At 45.7% G+C, this 23,575-nt stretch overlaps 1 protein-coding gene across 1 annotated transcript; it reads left to right on the top strand.

Annotated features, from left to right (window-relative positions):
- The first annotated feature begins 3,594 nt into the window (after window positions 1-3,594).
- Window positions 3,595-5,965, top strand: LOC122068422 (B-box zinc finger protein 24-like). Its single transcript, XM_042632276.1, has 3 exons — window positions 3,595-4,226; window positions 4,849-5,154; window positions 5,437-5,965. Exons 1-3 carry the CDS (start codon window positions 4,044-4,046, stop codon window positions 5,662-5,664), a joined length of 717 nt encoding a protein of 238 aa, XP_042488210.1. The 5' UTR covers window positions 3,595-4,043; the 3' UTR covers window positions 5,665-5,965.
- The last annotated feature ends 17,610 nt before the right edge of the window (window positions 5,966-23,575 follow it).

Consider the following 23,575-nt stretch of genomic DNA (forward strand, 5'->3'; position numbering starts at 1 on the left):
AGCAGTGGTCGTGGTTGTCGGGTCACTGTGGCAGTTAGACATACGCCCGGCTGTTCATTAGGATAGTCGGTAACCCCAGTGGTATATTTAAGAGGGCCAATCGTACTGCTTTTAAATTGCTGGAGTCAACACCTTTAATTTCTGTCATTTACTTTATGTTGAGAGCCGGTGGTTGGCATGTTTTATTTTTTCGAGTACTCACGGTGGGCCTTCTCCGACAGCCCTATGGGCGTATCGCGGGATGGAGTTCGCCGCTCGTACCCGGAGTATACGCGCACTGTGGTTGTAGTAACACTAAACCAAAGACTTAGTAATGTTGCTTACGTGGATGTGATTTAAAAATGTACTGCATAGTATATAATCCGTATGGTTGTGAATTGTTATATGGACTGCTGTGTGGTCCTTCTTTCCACTTACTGAGCTAGTGAGCTCATCCCACGTGTGCACCTCTTTTAGATGATTTTGCAGGTCATCCATCTGAAGAGCACGGGTCGGGTCCCACAGTTGAGTTCCCTGAAGAGGATTGGTGGGTCCCTGAGGAGTTAAAGCACGACACGGATTGCTCGTGCGAGGGCTATGCTGCGGGGCCGCAGTTCTGCTACCGAGCTGAGCTCTACCCTTGATACCGAGCTGAGCTCTAACCTTTGATACCGAGCTGAGCTCTACATTTGATACCGAGCTGAGCTCTACTATCTGATTTTTGATGATTCCTTTTGAGTACTTGATATGTAAATTGTATTCTTTTTGTGTAAATATCTTACCTTCGGGCCCTCATGTACTTAACTATTGTATTACAATTTGGGTATCAAGTATTATGGGAATATTCACAGGCAAACCAAGTCTTCCGCTGAACTGATGAGCACTTTCTTAGTTGTGTGTATGCTGTGGTGGAATACTGTATCAGATGATCCTGGCAGGTTTGGGTTAACCGGTGTTAACCCGGTCACTGGCCCAGTTCTGTGTGAATGGGGTGTGACAACTGGTGTCCTCCGGTGCCGCACTTGAACATTAAAATAGGAAGTTTTAGAGTTCGGGTGTAACACTTTGTCTCTCTGCCTTGATTTGTTGGCAAGTGAGGCACCTAGATACATTCTTCATTCCCTTCCACCAGTAGGAACCTTTTCGGTCCTTGTACATCTTGGTGCTGCCAAGGTGAATAGAGTATGGAGAGTTGTGTGCTTCTTTCAAAATTGTATCTCTCAAGTCACCATAATTAGGCACGCACAATCTTTCCTTAAACTTGAGGATTCCCTCATCAATCAAGGTGAAATCTTAGTCTTTCTGCTTTTCTTCCTTGATGTCAGCTATCAATTTCTGTAACTTTGCATCAATAATTTGAGCTGTAGTGATCCTGTTCACTAGGCTAGGCTACACCACTAATGCCGATAGCAACAAGGTGGCAGCTTTAACTAGTAGTTCCAAATCCAACTTCCTAGCCTCATCAATCAGATGCTTATAGGTGATCAATGAAGCAAGAGTCAAGGTCTTTGAATTTTTGCTAAATTCATCGGCTACTACATTAGACTTTCTTGGATGGTAGTGGATAATACAGTTATAGTTCTTCATCAGTTCTAACCAACGCCTCTGTCTCATATTAAGTTCCTTTTGGATAAAGAAGTACTTAAGGCTCTTATGGTCACTATATATCTCACTCTTTTCACTATACAAGTAGTACCATCAAACTTTCAAAGCAAAAATCACAACTGCCAATTCCAAATCATGGGTAGTGTTGTTTTCTCATAGTCCTTCAACTGAGATGATGCATAAGAAATGACTTTGTAATCCTGCATTAGCACATGACCCAAATCCAATTTGGATGCATCACTATACACAACCGTACCACTTGTTCTGGTTAGAATAGTCAAAATTGGATTTGACACCGATCTCCGTCTCAACTCTCTGAAACTCTTCTCACATGCATCGAACCACTCAAATTTCACACCCCCTTCCATGTAAGTCAGGTCATTGGTGTCGAAATATGGGAGAAGTTCTCAATAAACCTTTTGTAGTATCCAACCAATCCTAGAAAACTATGAATGTCTACCACAGGTCTTGGGAGTGTCCCACTTTAGAATTACCTTTACTTTTCTTGGGTCAACTTTTATATCCTTATCTGAGACAATGTGGCCTAGGAATGCCAATTGTGAAAGCCAGAACTTGCACTTGCTGAACTTGGCGTAGAGTTGCTTCTCTCTCAGACATTGCAATACCAGTCTTAGGTGGATGGCATGTTCCTTTGCATTCTTGGAATATACCAAGATGTTATCAATAAACACAATCACAAACTTGTCCAAAACATCCTTGAATACCCGGTTCATCAAGTCCATAAATGTAGCTGGTGCATTAGTTGTTGGTGTATGATGTCTTGTATTCCGTCGCAGTTTAATCCAGGGAGTACTGGTGCAGCACCTAGACAGGCAGGACGACGGTCCCGCTAACCGGTTAGTGGGCCGTGGGGGTTGCAAGGGGTGCAAGAGGCCCCCTGCAGAGCAGGGGGTGTAGGGGGCGCAACCTCCTGCTCGAATTCTTTATTTGAGGGCAATTGTGTACTTTTCGGATTAGGGTTTTTTTCGCTATATATTTGTAGCGAGGGTTTCTTTCTCTGTAATACAAGCAATACTGAGAGGTGTGAGGACGAGCGTTGTAACCCTATTCTGCATTGATAGTGAAGTAGGATCTCATCCCACCAGGGACGTAGGCAACCTTGCCGAACCTCGTAAAATCCGTGTGCATTGTTTGTTTTGTTTTTTCATTATCTTCTGCATCGTTTTAGGGTTGCGTTTCTACATTAGTCAATTCGAAAGACGTCACAAAGAGTTTGTAGTGTCTAAACCGAGATCTAAAATCTGTCTTGTTGACATCACTACCCTTAATCCTGAGCTGATGGTAGCCCGATTTAAGGTCAATCTCGGAAAATACTTTAGCACCCTGCAACTGATCAAACAGATCATCAATACTTAGCAAGGGATATCGGTTCTTGATGGTTAGCTTGTTAAGCTCCCGATAATCAATACACGACCTTATAATTACATCCTTCTTTTTGACGAACAGTACTTGTGCTCCCTAGGGGGACACATTAGGTCTAATGAATCCTTTCTTCAAAAGATCTTACAGTTGTACCTATAGTTCCTTCAACTCTGTGGGGGTCATGCGGTATGGGGGTTTTGATACAGGTGCTGACCCTGGGAGTAAGTCTATCACAAACTCTATCTTGAATTAACAAACTGATTTTTTTTCTTATAGAAATAGAGAAACAAAATGGTTATACCAATATTTACAAGAAAAAAAAAAAGCATGCCCTAACTAGCTAAATCTGGTCAGATCGGCCAATCCCTGTTATGCCAAGATTTACCAAAAAAAAAAAAAGAATGAATGAAGAGAGATTTACGAAAGGTTTGTGTGTACAAATGCAGTTGGTGCATAATTATCTTCTCTTAAATTAATGCAAAAACCATTTGTGTCCACATGAACTGCTACTCCTTCTCAACCACAGGGAGGAGATCGCACCGAAGCTTCTTAGCTTTAAAGCTTTAGATTTTATCAAAACGTTATCTATTATTGCACACACATTGATTCTCAACCAACCACTTCACTGTCCACAAGTTTTTATGCCTACGCGTCTTTATATATTTCCTCTCTGCATATTTTTTATTTCTTCACGTTTGGATATTTTTTTTCCCTATTTCCATTCTTTTGGCACCCCTCAACATTTTCTTCTTTCTCAGTCTTCTTTGAATCTTTTGAGACTCAACGACTTTCATAGCTCAAAGAGATATCAAAACCTGCTTCTCTGTCTGTTCTGTTATCTTCAAAATCTCTTCTTTTTCCTCTCTCTCTCTCTCTCTCTCTCTCTCTCTGTGTGTGTGTGTGTGTGTGTGTGTGTGTGTGTGTGTGTGTGTGAAAGTGAGTGATAGAGAAAGAAAGATTATAGAAAAATAGTCCATCTGTGTAGCTCCAAAAAACTCTTCTACAGTTAAGATTTTAAGAGTTGAGAAATAGAAAAAAAAAATTATCAGAAACAGAGAAAGACGAGAAGGAAGGGAATGAAAATCCAATGTGATGTGTGTGAGAAGGCACCGGCTACTTTGATATGTTGTGCCGATGAGGCAGCTCTGTGTGCCAAGTGTGACATCGAAGTTCATGAAGCAAACAAGCTTGCAAGCAAACATCAGAGGCTTCTTCTTCAGTGCCTCTCCAACAAGCTCCCTAAATGTGATATCTGCCAAGTAAATATGCCTCTGCCTCTGCCTCTGCCTCCATATTTGTTTTGTAGTTGGGTTTTCTCTAATTTTCCTCTTCTTAAATTAGGCAATCATTGTATCCGCCATTTTTGTTTCTGTCCAAGTATTGTTTGATTTGGGTTCATTTGATAGTCTTATTTCTCCCCTAGCCTATTTTGATTCACTTGCCTTGGGTATGGAAGTAAATACCCTGAGGATGGAGGTGGGCAACTAGGAAGTATTTTCTAATCGTCTGAAGTTCTATTTACTATTCTCCCGTATTCACTAAATGATAGAGATCAGGATGCTTCTAGGTTGTTTGGATCAGAGCAACCTTAGTGGTTCATCAGCTTGGGGATCTATAGAGTTTCTGATCGACTGAAATGTGGTTTGTATTTACATTATTCTGTGAGTAGTTAATGATGCAATTGGAAAATAGATAGGGAAGAATGCATCAGGTTTAGAAATCAGAACTATATATTATTGTAAGAGCAATAACCAAAAAAGAGGTAATGAAACAGTTTGCTATGTTAAATGTTGCCCAATGTGGTTCTAAGCTAAGTTGTGTACTCTAAAGTGGATCTGAGTTATAATTATTTGCAATTTTTGTTTTCCACCTAATTTGTAGGAGAAGGCAGCCTTCATCTTCTGTGTGGAAGATAGAGCCCTGTTATGTCGAGACTGTGATGAGCCTATCCATTCAGCTAATAGTCTTTCAGTAAACCACCAGAGATTATTGGCCACTGGCATTCAGGTGGCTTTAAACTCTAGTTCTGCCAATGTAACTGAGAAGAGCTGTTTAGAGCCATCCAACCAGAACTCACCGCCACTGTCCGTGAAGATGCCAACACCACAGACCACAACTTATGCTTCTTCATCATGGGCAGCTGTTGATGACATGTTACAGCTTTTGGATTTTGAGTCCAGCGACAAGGTAAAGTTTTCTTTCATTTTTTTTTTCTCTTTTTTGGCCTTATTTGATAAATAGCTAGACTGCAAGATGGAAATCACAATGATGAGAATGTAATTATATAGTTTTCTTTAATCCAGGGCTCCATTATCTGAAGTCTTTTAGTTTGTTCAATTCCATTGAATCCAGTTCTCTCTTATATTTGCTTCTATTGCTTTCTTTTTCTTTTCTTTTTTTTTCTTTTTTTTTTTCTCTCTCTCTCTTGCCCTGTTATTTTATTAATACATGTTTTCATTTGATGTCCAGAAAGGATCTGTTGAGTTTGGTGAGCTTGAATGTTTTACAGACATTGGTCTCTTTGGTGAGAAAGTACCTGAGGAGACCTTGGCAGCTGCTGAAGTTCCTCAACTCTCCATTTCACAACCAAGCAATGCCACCTTATACATACCCACCAAATCCAACATTCCCCACAAGAAGCCTAGGATTGAGATATCAGATGAAGAAGAGTACTTCACAGTTCCTGATCTCGGCTGATTTAAAATATGAATACAGTATCATGTAGGTGTTTGTTTGTTAGTGTGATGCAGTAAATATACATGGAAAGAAGTGTTACAGGGAATTACAATGTTTATTCTTTTACCATTGCCATGTTTTTATAACCTTGGAGTCATTCATGTTTTGAAGCAAGGCTGAAACACACTTTTCCTCTGTGTGAATCATGATTAACTCCAACATGACAAATTTTAGCTTTTAGCTTCTCTTATATGTTTTATCTGTTGTATGTAATCATGGGCAAGCATAGCTATGAAATGAGCCAATAAATCATTTTAGTATGTATCGCATTGTGATTTACCAGTCTACCAATTGAACGATTTGCCATATGCTTTTACCCCTATTTTGAGAAGACATGATGATGATATGTGGCTGAGGCCTAAGGTCTAGTCTCAGGGAATTTAGATCCCCTGACCTCATTCATACCTCTAGATGATGCACATAAAGTTTGTTGGGTTTCTGAATGTGGAGTTCCTTCCACCAACAAAAGGGAGAACATATCTACATTCTTCTTCTTTTGTATCTAATTATGAAATTGATCAACTAGTGTTACTTGTGCGAGTTTGCTGTGGTTCTAGATGGATTTCTGTACTGCAAATATTAATGCCTATGTGGTTTGATTTTTGACTTATTAGGATCAGTCTAGGATGATAATCATGATAATTCATTCTCTTTTCTTTGGCTCTATTTGTTGCATGTCATTGAGTTGAATTGCATTTAAGTTATGAAATCTGTGTTCCTTTTAGGAGGTTTGAAACATTCTAGTAAAAATGAAGGAATTGGAGCAGCTGGTGTTTTAAGGATGTTGTATTTGGATTTGAAATAAGAAAGTTTCAAAAATACTTTTCAAAACTATTCTCTTATTTTATATTATGTCTTCAAGGTTTACCAACCCAAGGTTTGCTTTGTTATATAAACAAAAAAGGTGGTTTGTGATTCTTTAATCCCACATGGAAGTTGGGAACACACTTTCAAAGAAAAGGTGGTTGTGTTCTAAGAGCGAGGTGTTTTTCACTTGTGCGTTGGGCCAGGAGGGTAGGGTGTGGTGTGGTGTGGTGTGGTGAGGTGTGGTTAAATGGGTTTATTGTATTTTTTGGACAATGGATTTAAGGAGCTTTTTGTGCTTATTTGTGACTTTTATTAAATCATTGGCTTTTAATACTAGGCCTAAACGGATTGTATTAATTGTCACATGCCTTGTGTTCGGATATAGTTATACATATGGGGGGTGTCCATACAAGCATAAAGGCCTACGGACATTGATTCAGAATCTACTAAGGAGATTGAATCTTGGCCCTACATCTTGGAGACACGTTTTTAGGGACCCTTGAAAGGGCATCTCCACAACTATAAATAGGGGACGTGGGTGCATTTATTTCATCAATTCTAAAGTTGTTTTTGGAGAAATCTCTCTCTCTCTCTCTCTCTCTCTCACACACACACACACACACACACAAAATTACTTGTTTTCTATATATTTTGGTTTTTGGATTTGTTGGGCATAGCCTTCCTCATTTTGTCAAAATCAATAGAGTGAATACAACACTTCTCTAATCATCCTTCAAGGTTGTTATATCTTGGAGGTAGGATCACAAGATCTGAAAATGTATTAATATGGGCCGGTGTTTACCACCTTAGGGAGAGTATCAGTTGAGAGACACAACTAAACCTTATATGAAATAGTATCATTGAAGATTGGTTCACTGGTGTGGTTTGATTCATTGAAGACAAGTTCATCTACTCGAAGCAGATTGATTTGTTCACTTGAAGCTTGATGCATTCTCTTTATTAGTAGATTCATACCACTTACAAAGATAATAAGTCTTATTTCTCACTATTTTACTATTAAAGTAGTATATCTATTAACTACATTCTTAAGATATTAAAATCTGAGACTAAAAGATCATGGGAGGCACAAATCCTCTTCCTAGTATTTCTCCTATGGTCCTACCTCTCCTCCTCTTGCACCTATTCAGGATGCTGGTCCTACCTAGAATATTGCTTCCGTAGCACCAGCTATGGGCAATCTTCGTATTTTTTTCTAATTTTGACATGACTGAACCATTCAATGGTGAAAATTTTAAGAAGTGGAAACAAATGGTTTTGTTTGCATTGGTATATAGTTGGGGTCCTACCGAGCCAAAATGTTGCTTCCCTTGCCCAAGGAGGGTGATAACCCTACCTTGAAGAACAAGAGAGTGTTAGAACTCCCTATGGGTTTGAGTTTGAAACCCTATTGAGGAAACCACACAGGAAAAACAAGAACACGAATCTAATAAAATTATGGAGGATCGATTTGTACCTTTCACCTAGTATGCTGAAGATGATTGATGTTGGTCACTCCCACTTTCGCTCTCTTGGCTTGGCTATGGATCTTCTACAGCCCCTTAAACCTCCTTGGTTCTCTCACTTTAGTGGTAAAGTGGGAAAGAGTGAATAATGGCTGTAGGGACCCAAAACCTAGTATTTATAATACTGTCCTGCACTCAAAATCCTAAACCATAATGGGTTGAGCCAGCATATCCCTAAGCTTGAGAGTGGACCGAACCGGTTTATGCAATTTGACTCTCACCCATTTAATCAACCCGAATAATTAATTTAGCCCATAAATCCAACAATCTCCCACTTGGGCTACATTAATTATAAGGATGTCTTTTAAATTGGTGTGACCATAGAATCTTATTACATTAACCACTCTTACTGTGATTTAGTTGAAAACCCACTCACATCGAATAACAGCAGAAGATACACCCCAATATACGGCATACAACTTTCTGTTATTACAAACATAAGTAAGTTTCTTAACACGAATCTATGTGGGATACCATCATAGAAATATTGACATATCCTCAAATTACACTGTTGTCATTCTATGTAGGTCCTTAACTGAGATATTAACCTTCACTGTGGCAAATCGCCTTTGACCTGTGGTTAATATCTAACTGTGGCATTCCGCCTATAAACTGTGGCAAATATTGCCTATGAACTGTGACAAATACTGTCTTAAAATGTGGCAAACATTACCTTTTGAATTATGGCAAAATATTGCCTATAACTAAGACAATTACTGCCTATAAAAACATTTTCAAATGAAATCATAAACCAAATATTTCAAGAAATAACTGTGCATAATGTAAATGCTAAAACTTAACCATAATTCATCAAACTGTGCCCCAAAACATATGGGCTAAGGTTCAAAACATAAACAAATACTAAACAAAACCAGAACTCCCACTAATCAAGCATTTCAAATAACTGTATGTAAAGAAATCCTAACTACTTGATGTGACCAAATTTTACTTGCTCTCAATTGCTGATGATCAGTCTACCTCACCCTTTCTTAGTATCATTCTGCTTATCAACCCCAAAATTCTTCCTTTTCTCTAACCATTTCTTGAAAATAAAACAGTCCTTCTTCACATGTCCTTTCTTATGGCACCAGAAACACTCTACGTTGTTGGTATTCTCTTCATCCTGAGCCTTTTGAGATGTGTCAAGTTCTTGAGAGCTATTAGTCCTGTCATATGGCTTGACGCTTCCTCTGTTGGAAAAATTTTTGTTCCTTCTGCTTGGTCCACCAGAAGATCCCTTGTGAAAAGTTGCATGTGCACTCTCAAACCTAGTTTGTTTCAATTTTTCTTCCTCTTGAGTGCAAATGGAAATGAGCTCATTTAGGCTCCAATCGTCCTTCAGTGCAATGTAGGTAGATTGGATAACCTTATACTGACTAGGGAGGGTATTCAGTGCAATGTGTACAATATATTCTTCATCGATCTGTATTCCAAGATCCTTAAGTTTACCAGCATCAGTAGCTACACCCAAAATGTATTCTCTAACACTCCCACATCCATCATACCTTGTATTCATTAGCCTGGTCATCAATGTGGTTTTCTCAGCTTTCTTGTTGTGTTGAAATCTAGCTTTAATAGCATCCAGGAATTCTTTTGCAGTGTCTTTGATCTCTATGTTCCCACGTATAATTTCAGGAACTGCCTTTTTTAAAACCAGTATGCACTTTCTGTTTGCTTTAGTCCATTTCTTAAACTTGGTCCTTTCAGCACTTCTGCTCGAGTCTGTGAGAGGCTCAGGTTTAGGCTCCCTAAGTGCCAAGTCTAAGTCAAGAAGACCTAAATGCAATTCTAATTCCTCCACCCACTTTTGATAGTTGTTACCAGTGAGTATTGGGATGGAAGATACATAACTTGAGGGAATGGCCATCTTACTACAACAGTAACAACAACACAATACATGCCAAATATCAAAATATAAACCATAATATAAAAGCATGTAATACCATCAATATATTTTAAATAAGAGTTACAACTAAAAATGTATCCCTATCCTTTGGGACAGGAATTAGCTGATGCTCTTATATTCTTCTTTTAACTGTGAAAACAACACTAACTTTGGAATTCAATCACCTTTGGGCAAAAGAACTCCAAATTCAATGTCCCTTTCTGAAATGTGGATGATTATCCTCAAACCTTGATGACATAACCTTTGGGAAAGTATCACCTTTACTGTTGGAGAAGATACAATCGAACTGAATGTACCACTTTGGTGGGTTTCACTCAGTTCTATCATATCTTTCCCATTGGAGATGTATATCTTTATGTTCAAAACATACATATAAATATGTCACTAGGACAACAATAACCATACAAGAGTCACAACCGCAACTACATTCCTATCCTTTGGGCTAAGAATGCACTGGTCCTCTTGTAAATTTATATTTACTGTGAAAAGAACAATAACTTTTGAAATCCCCTCACCTTTGGGCTTAGGAACCTCTAGGTTACTGTCATTTTCTTAACTTTGGTGACATCACCTTTGGGCAAATGTCACCTACATTGCTTCCCTGTGGAAAATCATGAAATAATAAGATGTACCACTTTGGTGGATTCCACCTCATCATTTCATGGTTTCCTAAAGCAAAATTACTTTGCAACTAAGAATGAGCGGAAGCTTACACCCTTTTCCATATTAACATATCTCAATTTAAAAAAAAACTTCTCAATTTCATGGTAACCAATAACATATATATTTTTCAAAGCATTGATTTATGCCATTTTGTTTCAATGATTGAAACTAAATACAACATAAAATTTCAAATAAACATGTCATATTAAAAATTAGATCATTAAATGTGGCCCAAAACAAGGAATCCAACGCAAAAAACAGATTTCAATTTGGCCTTAAAACGAACCTTTAAATGAAATTTAAAGTAGTTTAAATAAAAACGCCCTTTTGTTTCAATGATTGAAACTAAATACAACATAAAATTTCAAATAAATATGTCATATTAAAAATTAGATCATTAAATGTGGCCCGAAACAAGGAATCCAACGCAAAAAACAGATTTCAATTTGGCCTTAAAACGAACCTTTAAATGAAATTTAAAGTAGTTTAAATAAAAACCCAAAATGAACAAAAACCAAACAAGTCTTTTTTTTTTTAAATCAATCAAGACCAACCGGTTCGGCCATATGAATTCCGGGTCAAATTCGGGTCAATTGGTCAACGACCCGGTCAACCTTTGACCGAGTCAAATAGTACATATGAGTTGACCCACTGTGTCACCGGTTCGAATCGGTAGGGTTTTCGAGTTGAACCGGCGATGCCTCGCCGCCGTTTTTTTTTTTTGAATTTTTTTTCTCTCTCCTCCGGCAGCCGGTTTCCGGTGGCGCGTGCCGGCGCGTACGGATGTTTCCGGTGACTTGCGGCATACCGCCGCGACCGTATTCTCGTGATCTACAACTTTCGTGAAGAAAGTTTTTCCATACAGGATTTTTAAGTGATGGTAAAATTACGATTTTTATGATTTTCATGATTTTTAATCAAATCAGGTTTTAAGTAATAATCAAAATCTTCATGTACAAGAAAAATTCAATCGATTCTTGTCCCATGTGGTCTGCTCTGATACCACTTGTTAGAACTCCCTATGGGTTTGAGATTGAAACCCTATGGAGGAAACCACACAGGAAAAACAAGAACACGAATCTAATAAAATTATGGAGGATCGATTTGTACCTTTCACCTAGTATGCTGAAGATGATTGATGTTGGTCACTCCCACTTTCGCTCTCTTGGCTTGGCTATGAATCTTCTACAGCCCCTTAAACCTCCTTGGTTCTCTCACTTTAGTGGTAAAGTGGGGAAGAGTGAATAATGGTTGTAGGGACCCAAAACCTAGTATTTATAATACTGTCCTGCACTCAAAACCCTAAACCACAATGGGTTGAGCCAGCATATCCCTAAGCTTGAGAGTGGACCGAACCGGTTCATGCAATTTGACTCTCACCCATTTAATCAACCCAAATAATTAATTTAACCCATAAATCCAACAGAGAGATGCATGGATTTATGCTAACTACCATAGCAAGAATAGAATTTTGAATTCTTTGTTGTGATGGATGGAATGGCAACACCTAAGACGGAGATGCATTGGGTGTGAGATTTTTCTTTTCTATTGAAACCATCTCACAAATTTGGGTGATTATTTGTTCAATGATCATCCTCAAATCCCATTACCAGTACCTTGAGTGATCAAATTCTTACATGATCAAACTCAAGTACCATGGAAGACTAAAGGATTAACACCTCTCCTAGGTGCAGATTTAGGAGAAACTTTAACCTCTTCAACTTGCAATCAAACGTTAATACTTAAATGCATGAATGAATTTTTTCCAATAGTCTGGTTGCAACTAAGGTAAACATTTAAATGTAAGCAAGTAAAGAAAGTAAATAACTAACGAGAAGTAAATAAAATTATATGAGGTGAGAGAGCCACTGAAAGACAATTTATTTTATCGTGGTTTAGAACATCTTCGATCCTAGATCCACTCTCATAGTCAACCTGTCCATGGAGTTTCCATTAGTTGTTTCTTTTCCTATGCAAGAATCAAGCGTTTACACCAATCAATTTTCATCCATCGGACTGAGACTAGGATTCGAACCTCCATGACCAAAGATTTCCCTCACACAATCATAGTCCTTTAGATTGTGTACCCAGGCAGCAGCCAAGGATTTTTTTTTAAGGCTGTGTTTGGTAGCCAAAAGAAGAAAAGAAAAGAAAATAAAAAGTACAATTTTTATACTTTTTTCTTGGTTTAAAAATTTCTCTTTATGCTTGGCCTGTCCTGATCTAAGAGAAGAGTCAATTTTTGAATTTCAAAATTCTCCTTGGGAACTTCTTTTTTTTTTTTTACCACCAAAAATAGAAGAAAAAATGAGAAAATACAAAAACTTTTCTTTTCTTTTCTTTTCTTCTCTTCTAATGGTAACCTATTGCTGCCAAAAAACCCCGCTAGTCGAACCTACACAAACACAGACGACGGAGGCCCGGAGGTTTGTCCGGGGTTAGTCCTCCGACGTTCAAGTCCGGGTCAGCCGCACAGTTCAATAAGGGAGTAATGGTGAGGGTATCAGAGCTTACCTTCTTCCTGCTTCTCGGCTCCCCTTATATAGCTCATAGGGTTTAGGGTTTTCCCTTTTCTTCCCAGCGTCCTTCTCGGGTCCACCTTCTTCCCTCTTAGAGTCCCACTCGAATACGTCCATCCTTCTGGGGGGAATATTCCCTTCATGCAGACGACGTGATCCCGCGTGATTTTGTGAGCGTGCCTCAGTGATTGAGCGTGCTTGAGCGTGAGTGATTTCTTGGAACCTTCGTCTGGCAGAGGACACGTGTCTCAGAGGCGACACGTGTCATTGCCCCCACCGAGAGGTCAATTTGGCTATATCAGGAGCCCCCTTACTCCCACTAGGAGCTTCTTCCTGTGGGAGTAACCAACATCTTCTTTTTTGGTTGACTTGTTCCTTCGGCCTTGGCATTACTAGTGACCGAGGCTTGGGGTCGACCGAGAGAGAGACCTTCGGTCGATTCGGATGGGCCTTACCGAGCCCCCTGCCGAAGGTGGGACCCTCGGTCAGGTCCGTTCGGCTGTGGCCGAACTCCCAACCGAAGGAGGGACCCTCGGTCAAGTCCGTTCAGCTTTGGCCGAACTCCCAAACGAAGGGGGGACCCTCGGTCGGGTCCGTTCGGCTTTGGCCGAACTCCCAATCGAAGGAGGGACCCTCGGTCGGGTCCATTCGGCTTTGGCCGAACTCCCAACCGAAGGAGGGACCCTCGGTCGGGTCCGTTCGGCTTTGGCCGAACTCCCAACCAAAGGTGGGACCCTCGGTCAGGTCCGTTCGGCTTTGGCCGAACTCTAACCGAAGGAGGGACCCTCGGTCAGGTCAGGTCCGTTCGGCTTTGGCCGAACTCCCAACAGAAGGAGGGACCCTTGGTCAGGTCCGTTCGGCTTTGGCCGAACTCCCCACCGAAGGAGGGACCTTCGGTCAGGTCCGTTCGGATTTGGCCGAACTCCCAACCGAAGGAGGGACCCTCGGTCAGGTCCGTTCGGCTTTGGCTGAACTCCCAACCGAAGGGGGGACCCTCGGTCGGGTCCGTTCGGCTTTGGCCGAACTCCCAACCGAAGGAGGGACCCTCGGTCAGGTCCGTTCGGCTTTGGCCAAACTCCAACCGAAGGAGGGACCCTCGGTCAGGTCCGTTTGGCTTTGGCCGAACTCCCAACCGAAGGTGGGACCCTCGGTCAGGTCTCCCAACCGAAGGTGGGACCCTCGGTCAGGTCCGTTTGGCTTTGGCCGAACTCCCAACCGAAGGGGGGAACTTCGGTCATGTCCGTTCAGCTTTGGCCGAACTCCCAACCGAAAGGGGGGACCCTCGGTCAGGTCCGTTTGGTTTTGGCCGAACTCCCAACCGAAGGGGGGACCTTCGGTCAGGTCCGTTCAGCTTTGGCCGAACTCCCAACCGAAAGGGGGACCCTCGATCAGGTCCGTTCGGCTTTGGCCGAACTCCCCACCGAAGGAGGGACCTTTGGTCAGGTCCGTTCGGCTTTGGTCGAACTCCCAACCGAAGGAAGGCCTTCTATTAGGTCCGTTCGGGTGCAAACCTCGAGGCTTCGTATTATGACGTGCCATTAATGCTTGGGAAGTCGTACCGCCTTTCCCCCATCTATATAGTGTGGGGGGCCATTTGTGGGGCATTTTTCTTTTCCCTTCGGAGAGCTCACCTTCGGCCTCGGTGTCCCTTTGAACCTTCGCCTTCATCTTCCCTTAGTTTAGCAAGACCCACAAGTAAGTGATGTCTTCCTTGTCGGGCTACAGCCCATCGTCCCGCGAGAGGTCAAGGCCGAAACGTAGACATAGGAGTCCTGGGGAAGTCCGAGAGATGTCCTCGGATTCCACCGACTCTCCCTCCTCCCGCGACTCATCGTCCGCGGCCTCACCGTCGGGGTCCAGGGGTGGCTCCAACGGCGAGGGGTTCAGGGAGAGGGTGCTCGATGCCCGAGCCCAGACCCAGGAGCCCCTAGAAGTGGAGGCTCTCAACATCGTCTCTACGATGGACGAACCAGAACTGGAGGAGCTGAGGGCCTCCTTCAGTGTTTCGGACGCTTTTGAGCTCCGTCTGCCTAGACCCTCTGACCGAGCCAGCTATCGGAACTCCGAGGAGCTGTGCTTGTACAAGGAAGCCTTCAAGGCCGGTCTTCGGCTGCCCCTTCACCCCTTCTTTACCAAAGTGTTTCGGCACTATGGGGTATGCCCGACCCAGCTAACACCGAACGGGTGGCGACAAGCGTTAAGCTTCGTCATCTTCTTCGTACGGCACAAGAGGCCCCTCTCCCTTCCCCTCTTCATTAACTGTTTCCTTCTTCAGGCCTGCAAGGGGCTTACGGGTTGGTATTATTTTTGCCCCCGAAAGGACCTTCGGCTCCTGAAGGGTTACCCGACTTCCATCCACGGATGGAAGGAAAAGTTTTTCTTTGTGAAGTCGACCGAGGGGGTGCCCTTCGACACGGTCTGGGATATCCCGGACCTTAGGGATGTAAACTCCGCCCCTGCCCTATTCGGGGCAGACACGGAGTCATTGGCAATGGCGAGGCGGCAAGAAGGTTGTTCTCCAGTCGAGGCCGACTGCCTCAAGTCCGACGCCATACTCTTCAAGTTCGGGCTTAGCCCGAGTGAGTTAGGCTAGCCCCCGTCTGCTTCCTTCGAGTGTCGGTTCTTCATGCTAATTCCTTTCTTCTTCTTGCAGTGCAAGTCACCAGGGCCGAGGCTAAGGCAGCTGCCGCGGCGAGGCAGGCACAGATCAAGGAGGCCAAGGCACGTGACGCCCCACAACAGCCGAGGCCTAAGAGGAAGGAGAAGAAAGGACCATCCTCCGAGACCCCGAAGAAGAGGCCTAGAGTAGAAGGGTCGAGTGCGGAGGCTGTCCAGGCCCTTGCAGCTCCTGGCCAAGACGGGCCTGCTCAAGACCCCTCCCCTGCCGCTGTCTCCCGAGGCCTGAGGGTCACGACGATGAGGGCTGAGGTGGGGTTCGTCCCCCAATGGTCTGTGAAGGAAGACGACACGCTGGCCGTCGGACGGGTCGCTAGAGAGTTGGTGATGAAGGGGAGTCTTCCCCGAGATGCCACCGAGGCCCAGAAGCAAGGGACGGCGGCAATGATCACGTCCGCATGCATCTTCATGGCAGGGGTAAGCTTCGGTCCCCCTACCTTCTTTTACTTATGTTTTTTTTTTTTGCATTCTGACCTTCGGTATTTCGTGCAGGCTCAGAATCAGATGGGTCAGCTGGCGGCTCGAGCCGAGGCTATCTGCCGAGACCTTGAGGTCTCTAAGAGGGAGAGGGTCTCCCTAGACAACGAGCGCACCCTCCTCCTCGAGAAGGTGGAGCACTTGGAGAAAGAGCTAGTCTTCGAGCGCCAAGAGTGCGATCGGAAGCTCTCGGAGCTGAAGTCGCAGGTGAAGGCCCGAATTCAGGAAGCCGAGGCCCGAGGGGTCGAGAAGTATCGGTCCTCCGAGGACTTCAGGGAGGAGATCAAGCACGCCATCGCCCCGGGGTACACAATGGGCGCTACCGAGGTCCGAGATTGGGTCCTCGAGCGCTACCTTGGGGTCTCCTTCGAGGACAGCGGCCTCATCTTCGAGGACGACGACATGGAGGTGGTTCCATCGGCCACCGAGGTTGCCGATGCCGATGGCGGAGGCTGCAGCGAGGAAGGCGTGGTCCAGCTGCATCGAGAAGTCCCTCCGACTCCCGACCATGGAGGTTCGGATCAGGAGACTCTCCTAGCCGAAGACGAGGCCGTGAACCTGACGGACGCTCCTTGAGGTCACCTTGGGCCTCAACTCAGACTGCCCCCCCCTTTTGTTATGTAACCAGCCTTCAGGCTTCTCGTGGCTTCGGGCATTATGCCTTATGTAATTAGCCTTCGGGCTTTTAATGTAATCCTTGCCTTCCAGCTTTATGAATGCATAAGTCTTTTTTCATCTCTTCTGTCCCTTTAATGTTGTCTTTAATTCTTAGATAGGTGCAAAGAGCCGAAACCCTAATTGACCTTCTTAGGCGTATGGCCCTGAGACTTGGCCGAAGGCCGTCCTTTCGAAAGTCAGACGAAGGCCGGCCCTGCAATCACGTAATTTTTTCTGTGTTTTCCCTCTCGGCTCCAGCCGAAGGGTTTGTCAGACGCATGGATCTGGGACTTGGCCGAAGGTCGACCCTTCGATAGTCAGACAATCACCAAGCAATTCACCAAGTGTGCACCCTCGGCTCCAGCCGAAGGGTCTGTTAGATGCATGGATCTAGGTCTTCGCCGAAGGCCGACCCTGCGATCACGAAGCAATTTACCAAGTGTGCACCCTCGGCTCCAGCCGAAGGGTCTGTTCCTTTGGTAAGTTCCTTCGACCCCGAGTCAGGTCTCAGGTCGACGGTGACCTTCGGTCAGGTCCGTTCGGCTTTGGCCGAACTCCCAACCGAAGGGGGGACTCGGCCAGGTCAGCCCAACCTTGTTTGTGCCTCGACCGAGGTGTGGACCTTCAGTCATCTGTTCAGCAGGGTTAAAGGTTATCAGCCTGGAGAATGTCTCAATTGCCGTAAACCAGCTCTCGTATTATCCATGAATAAAATCTTCCGGATTTTAAGATGAATTACAACTTAAAGGTTCATAAGGGCGATAATTGCAAAGAACTACAAACGGAAAAACTACAAACGACAAGAGTGCGTGCCCGCCACTTCACTATTAGTGGAATTTTCTTAAATTCTGAGAGTTCCACGATCGGGGTGCCCTTCCTCCCCCCGTAGTCTCTAGGTGATAGGACCCTGGTCGTATTACCCTCGAGACTCTGTAGGGACCTTCCCAATTTGGATCTAGCTTCCATTGATGTCTTGGGTCCGACACTTCCGCCCTTCTCAGGACAAGGTCGCCCTGCCTGAACTTGTTCTTCCAAACTTTGGTGTTGTAGTGCCTCGTGACCCTCTGCTGGTAGGCGGCGATCCTTTCTTGTGAAGCTTCTCTGGTTTCTGCCAAGAGGTCTAGATTCGCCCGGAGCCCTCCGTCATTTTCGTCTTCGTTGTAGTACCAAATCTGATGGGTAATGGCCCCTATCTCTACTGGGAGTACAGCTTCAGTGCCGTATGTTAACATGAAGGGTGTTTCTCCGGTAGCTAACCTCTCAGTAGTGCGGTAAGCCCAGAGAATGTGGTACAACTCGTCTGCCCATAGTCCTTTGGCATCATCTAGCCTCTTTTTTATCCCTTGGAGTAGCGTACGGTTGGTTACTTCTATTTTCCCGTTGGTCGATGGATACCCGACGGAGGTTTTCCTGTGGTTGATGCCGAGGGCCTCACAGAACGCGTTGAAGGTTGGATTGGCAAACTGAGTTCCATTGTCCGTTACCACAACCTGGGGGATTCCAAATCTGTATACTACCGCCCTTTGGAAGAAGTCCCTTATGTTCTTTTCGGTTATCGTCGCTAGGGCTTCGACTTCCGCCCACTTCGTGAAGTAGTCGACTGCCACCACGGTAAACTTCCTTTGTCTCGTGGCCAAGGGGAACGGGCCTAGGATGTCCATCCCCCACATGGCGAATGGTACTGGGCTAGATAAGGATGAGAGCTCAGTAGAATGTAGCCTAGGCACGGGGGCGAACATCTGGCACTTGACACATTTCCTGACCAGTGATTCTGCATCCTTCCTTATTGTCGGCCAGTACAGGCCCTGCCTTAGTACTTTATGCGCCAGGGCCCGGGCTCCAAGGTGTTGGCCACATATCCCTTCATGCACTTCCCGGAGCGCGTACTCGCCGTCGGAAGAATCCAGGCACTTGAGGTATGGCGAGGTGAACCCTATCTTGTATAGCGTGTCGTCCTTCAGGAAGAAGCACGCTGACCTCATTCTTACTTTTCTTGCTTCGTCCCTATTCTCTGGGAGCTTTCCCTCCTTGAGGTATTCTGTTATGGCGTCCATCCAGCTTTGGCCGTTTTCACCTACGGGTAATACCTCGTGGGGTTTTTCGATGCTTGGCTGTGGTAGTACTTCGAAATACACCGCTCGTCCAAGTTCTGCGAAGTCAGAAGTAGCCAGCTGTGATAGTGCGTCTGCGCTAGCATTCTCTTCTCGCAACACCTACTTTACCTCAAATTCCTTGAAAGCCGCTGACCTGTCTCGCACAGTGTTCAAGTATTCGGCCATCCTCTGCTCTTTGGCCTAGTATTCACCATTCACTTGCCGCACCACGAGTTGGGAGTCGCTATGTACTACTAGTTCCTTCACCATCAAAGCCCGAGCCAGATTAATTCCGGCTATTATCGCTTCGTATTCCGCTTCGTTGTTGGAGGCGTCGAAGTCGAACCGTAGGGCGTATTCTACTTTGAAACCCTCGGGGCTTACCAACACGATTCCTGCGCCGCTTCCATCGCTGTTGGAAGCCCCATCCACGTACAGTGTCCAAGCCTCATCTCCTCGTTCCTCGACAGATTCCTACGGGTCATCGAGGATCGTCATCTCCGCTATGAAGTCTGCGAGGACCTGTGCTTTAATTGCGGTTCTCGGCTTGTACTAGATGTCAAACTCTCCCAACTCTATGGCCCAATTTACCAGGTGACCAGACATATCTGGTCGCTGCAGTATCTTCTTCAGGGGCTGGTCGGTGAGTACGCATACCGTATGTGACTAAAAATATGGCCTCAGCTTTCTTACCGCCGTCACGAGGGCGTACGCCACTTTCTCTGCCTTTCGGTATCTTGTCTCGGCATCTAGAAGGGTTCGGCTGACATAGTATATTGGCCGTTGTTGCCTTCCTTCCTCTTTCGTCAGTACGGCGCTTACGGCAACTGCCGATACAGCAAGGTACAGCTGCAAGGCATCCCCAGTGTTCGGCTTTGTCAGCAGCGGGGGTGTGGTCAAGTATTCCTTCAATTGTTCGAAATACTTTTCGCACTCCTCCGTCCACTCGAACTTTTTGGTCCCTTTCAGCGCTTTGAAGAAGGGGAGGCATCTATCTGCAGACCGAGACATGAATCTTCCGAGGGCGGCGACCCGACCCGTCAGCTCCTGGACTTGCTTCACGTTCTGGGGTGACCTCATGTCCCGAATGGCTTGTATTTTGACTGGGTTGGCTTCAATTCCTCTCTCCGAGATGATGAAGCCGAGGAACTTTCCCAAGGCTACTCCGAAGGCACATTTTGTCGGGTTCAGCTTCATGCCGTACCGTCGCAGCACCTGGAACGCCTCTTCCAAGTCTTGGATGTGTCTTTCCGCCTTCAGGCTTTTCACGAGCATGTCGTCCACATATACTTCCATGGTTTTTCCGATCATCCCTTTGAAAATTTTATTCACCAACCTTTGATAGGTGGTCCCTGCGTTCTTTAGTTCGAAAGGCATAACCTCATAGCAGTACAGCCCACCCTCGGTTATGAAGGATGTTTTCGGGACATCGGCCTCGGACATTTTAATTTGGTTGTACCCCGAGTATGCATCCATGAAACTCAGCGCCTCGTATCTCGCCGTGGCGTCGATGAGGAGGTCTATCTTTGGCAGGGGGTATACGTCCTTCGGGCAGGCCTTATTCAGGTTGGTGAAGTCGATGCAGATCCTCCACTTCCCGTTTGCCTTCGGGACCATTACCACGTTAGATATCCACTCCGGGTATTGGATCTCGCGGATGAACTGGGCCTTCAGTAACTTTTCCACTTCCTCGTCTATCTTCTTCTGTCTTTCGGGGGCAAACGTCCTCTTCTTCTGCTGCACCGGCTTCTTCATTGGGCAAACATTCAGATGATGTTCTATCACCTCTCGATCTATCCCGGACATGTCCGATGCCGACCAGGCGAATACGTCAGCGTTGTTTCATAGGAATGAGACGAGTCTTTCTCGCTGCAACCTTGGCATGGAGCCCCAATCTGGAATTGCCGGGTGTCATCCCCTTCTTCAGCTTCAACTTGCACCAAATCTTCGGTCGGCTCCCCCCGTTGATAACTGGCATCATCACGTAGATCCTCTATCGGGAGCACCTCGCCCGCCTTTTCTTTTCTCCATAGAGTAGTGGCGTAACACCTCCGGGATGTCTCCTGATCGCCCCGACACTCCCCGACTCCATTCTTGGTAGGGAACTTCATTTTGAGATGGGGAGTGGAGATGACGGCCTTTAACAGGTTCAACCCGACCCTTCCTAGTATGACATTGTACGCCGATGTAATGCTCACCACCAGGAAGTTGATCATGACCGTCGCCAGGCGATCTCCGGTGCCAGCTCTAACCGGTAACTCAATCGACCCTTCCACCTTCATCGGGACGCCGGAGAATCCCTACAGCGGGTGTTCGACCTTCTTTAATTTTCCCTCGTCGAGGCCCATCTTCCGGAAAGCTTCGAGGAACAGGATATCAACTGAACTGCCGTTATCCACTAAGATCCTCTTCACTTTGCAATCCGCTATGGTCATGGTGATAACCAAGGCATCGTCATGCGGGGTTTGTACCCCTTCCAGATCATCATCTGAGAAGGAGATAACCGTCCCCATCTTCGCCTTCTTGTTCGGCCATTCTGCCATATGTACACTCCTCGCGTAGGCCTTCGCCTTCCTGGCAGAGACCGAACTCTCTCCAGCGGCGGGGCCTCCACAGATGGTCACTATAACTCTAGTCGGGCTCTTATTCTCCTCTTGAGGGCGACGGTCAGCTTCGTCAGGTGTCTGGTTCCTTCGCTGTTCTTGATTGCCTCTGCGGGCAAGCCCCCTTCTCTCATAACGACCTCCGTCATCTCTCCAACGGTTATCCCTTTGGCCGTTACCATCTGGGGCCACCTCCTTCTCCCAGTCTACAAATCTGCCTAGGTATCCCCTTTTGATCATTCCTTCTATCTCCCCCTTGAGATGCCAACAGTCCTCGGTATCATGGCCATGGTCTCTGTGGAAGTGGCAATATCTGTCCACATTGCGTCTCTCGGGGTGTCGCCCCATCTTTCCCGGCCACTTCATGGCTCTGGCATCTGGGGAATCTTTTATCTGCATTAACACCTCTGTTCGCCTTCGGTTCAGGGGTGCGTACTTCTCAAACTTCCTTGGTGGACTGGGGGCCCGACTGCGCTCGGACTTTCGTCTTTTTCCTTCTTCGATGGGTTTATCATCAACCCTTGAGGGCCTCTTCCTCGCCGCCTTCCTTTCGGCTTCTTCATCGCCCTGGAGGGTTTCTTCCATCTGGATGTACTTATCGCATCGTGCCCTCAGCTCGGTCAGGTCCCTAGGTGTATGCTTCGCCAGGGACCTCTTCAACTCCTTGTCCTTGACGCCTCCTAGCAGGGCCGTGAACTCCTCCTTTGGGTCTAGGCCCCTGATTGTGATATTTTCTTGTTGGAATTGCTTCATGTAGTTCTGCAGCGATTCCCCTTCTTGCTGTTTGACGTTGGTTAGGTTCAACGTAGTCTTCTGGAGGGGCTGGCTACTAGAGAATCCCTTCATGAAGAAGTAACTCAGGTCGCTGAAGCTGTGGATCGACTTCGTCGGCAGTCGGTTGTACCACAGCCTCGCCGCTCCCCTGAACGTCAATGGAAGGGCATGACACATGATATTTTCCGAGACCCGATGGAATTGCATGGTGACCTTAAAGCCTTCCAGGTGATCGACGGGGTCCCCTGACCCGTCATAAGTGTCATACTTGGGCAGACGAAAACCGACCAGGAGCGGGTCCCTCATGACCTCGTCAGCTAAGGCCGTGTCATTGGTGAGGTCGGGTTCGCGATTTTCCGTCTGGTTTTCTACCACCTTTCGGATCTCGTCCTTCAGGTCTAGGATCATCCTCTTTAATTCCGAGTCCTCGGACCTCTGTCTGTCTCCTTGGTGCGGATCCCTATGTGGGTCTCTGGCGGCGCGTCGCGTCCTACCTCAGGGCGCGGGACTCTCCCTTGCTCGGCTTCGAGGGTCACGACCAGCCCTTGTCGATCCCGTACTGCTTCGATCTTCATCTCGAGCTCTCCCAAACTGGACGTGGGGACCTGGGGGTGCTCCGCCGGTCGTATAGGAGACAGGTTTGGAGACCTCCCTCATAGTCTCGGCCATCCGGTTATATTTGTCCTGGAGGTCTTCGAACTGCTGCCTCATCACGTACTCCTGGGCTGCAGGAGGCTGATGGTCACTGCCTTCACGTATTGAATATCCAGCCGAACGCTGGTATTTGACGGACACTTCCCGGTCGTCATGGCCCCTTTCTCGTCCTATCTCCGCCGAGGGAGGAAGCTCCCCTGAAGATTCTTCCCCCATGTCTATGTTGGACGTCGCTCTTGTCCTCTTTCGGTTGTAGGTTCTCCCCACCATTACCGTCGTTCCCACGGACGGCGCCAATCTGTTGTTGCCAAAAAACCCCGCTAGTCGAACCTACACAAACACAGACGACGGAGGCCCGGAGCTTTGTCCGGGGTTAGTCCTCCGACGCTCAAGTCAGGGTCGGCCGCACAGTTCAATAAGGGAGTAATGGTGAGGGTATCAGAGCTTACCTTCTTCCTGCTTCTCGGTTCCCCTTATATAGCTCATAGGGTTTAGGGTTTTCCCTTTTCTTCCCAGCGTC

The sequence above is a fragment of the Macadamia integrifolia genome, unplaced genomic scaffold (genome assembly GCF_013358625.1).
Source record: "Macadamia integrifolia cultivar HAES 741 unplaced genomic scaffold, SCU_Mint_v3 scaffold39, whole genome shotgun sequence".
Taxonomy (NCBI): domain Eukaryota; kingdom Viridiplantae; phylum Streptophyta; class Magnoliopsida; order Proteales; family Proteaceae; genus Macadamia; species Macadamia integrifolia.

What these genes read in the sequence shown, in the direction of transcription:
- LOC122068422 (XM_042632276.1), top strand. Translation starts at nt 4,044, where the DNA reads ATGAAAATCCAATGTGATGTGTGTGAGAAGGCACCGGCTACTTTGATA. An exon ending in CTAAATGTGATATCTGCCAA is followed by an intron (nt 4,227 to 4,848) that starts GTAAATATGCCT and finishes CCTAATTTGTAG; the next exon opens with GAGAAGGCAGCCTTCATCTT. An exon ending in ATTTTGAGTCCAGCGACAAG is followed by an intron (nt 5,155 to 5,436) that starts GTAAAGTTTTCT and finishes TTTGATGTCCAG; the next exon opens with AAAGGATCTGTTGAGTTTGG.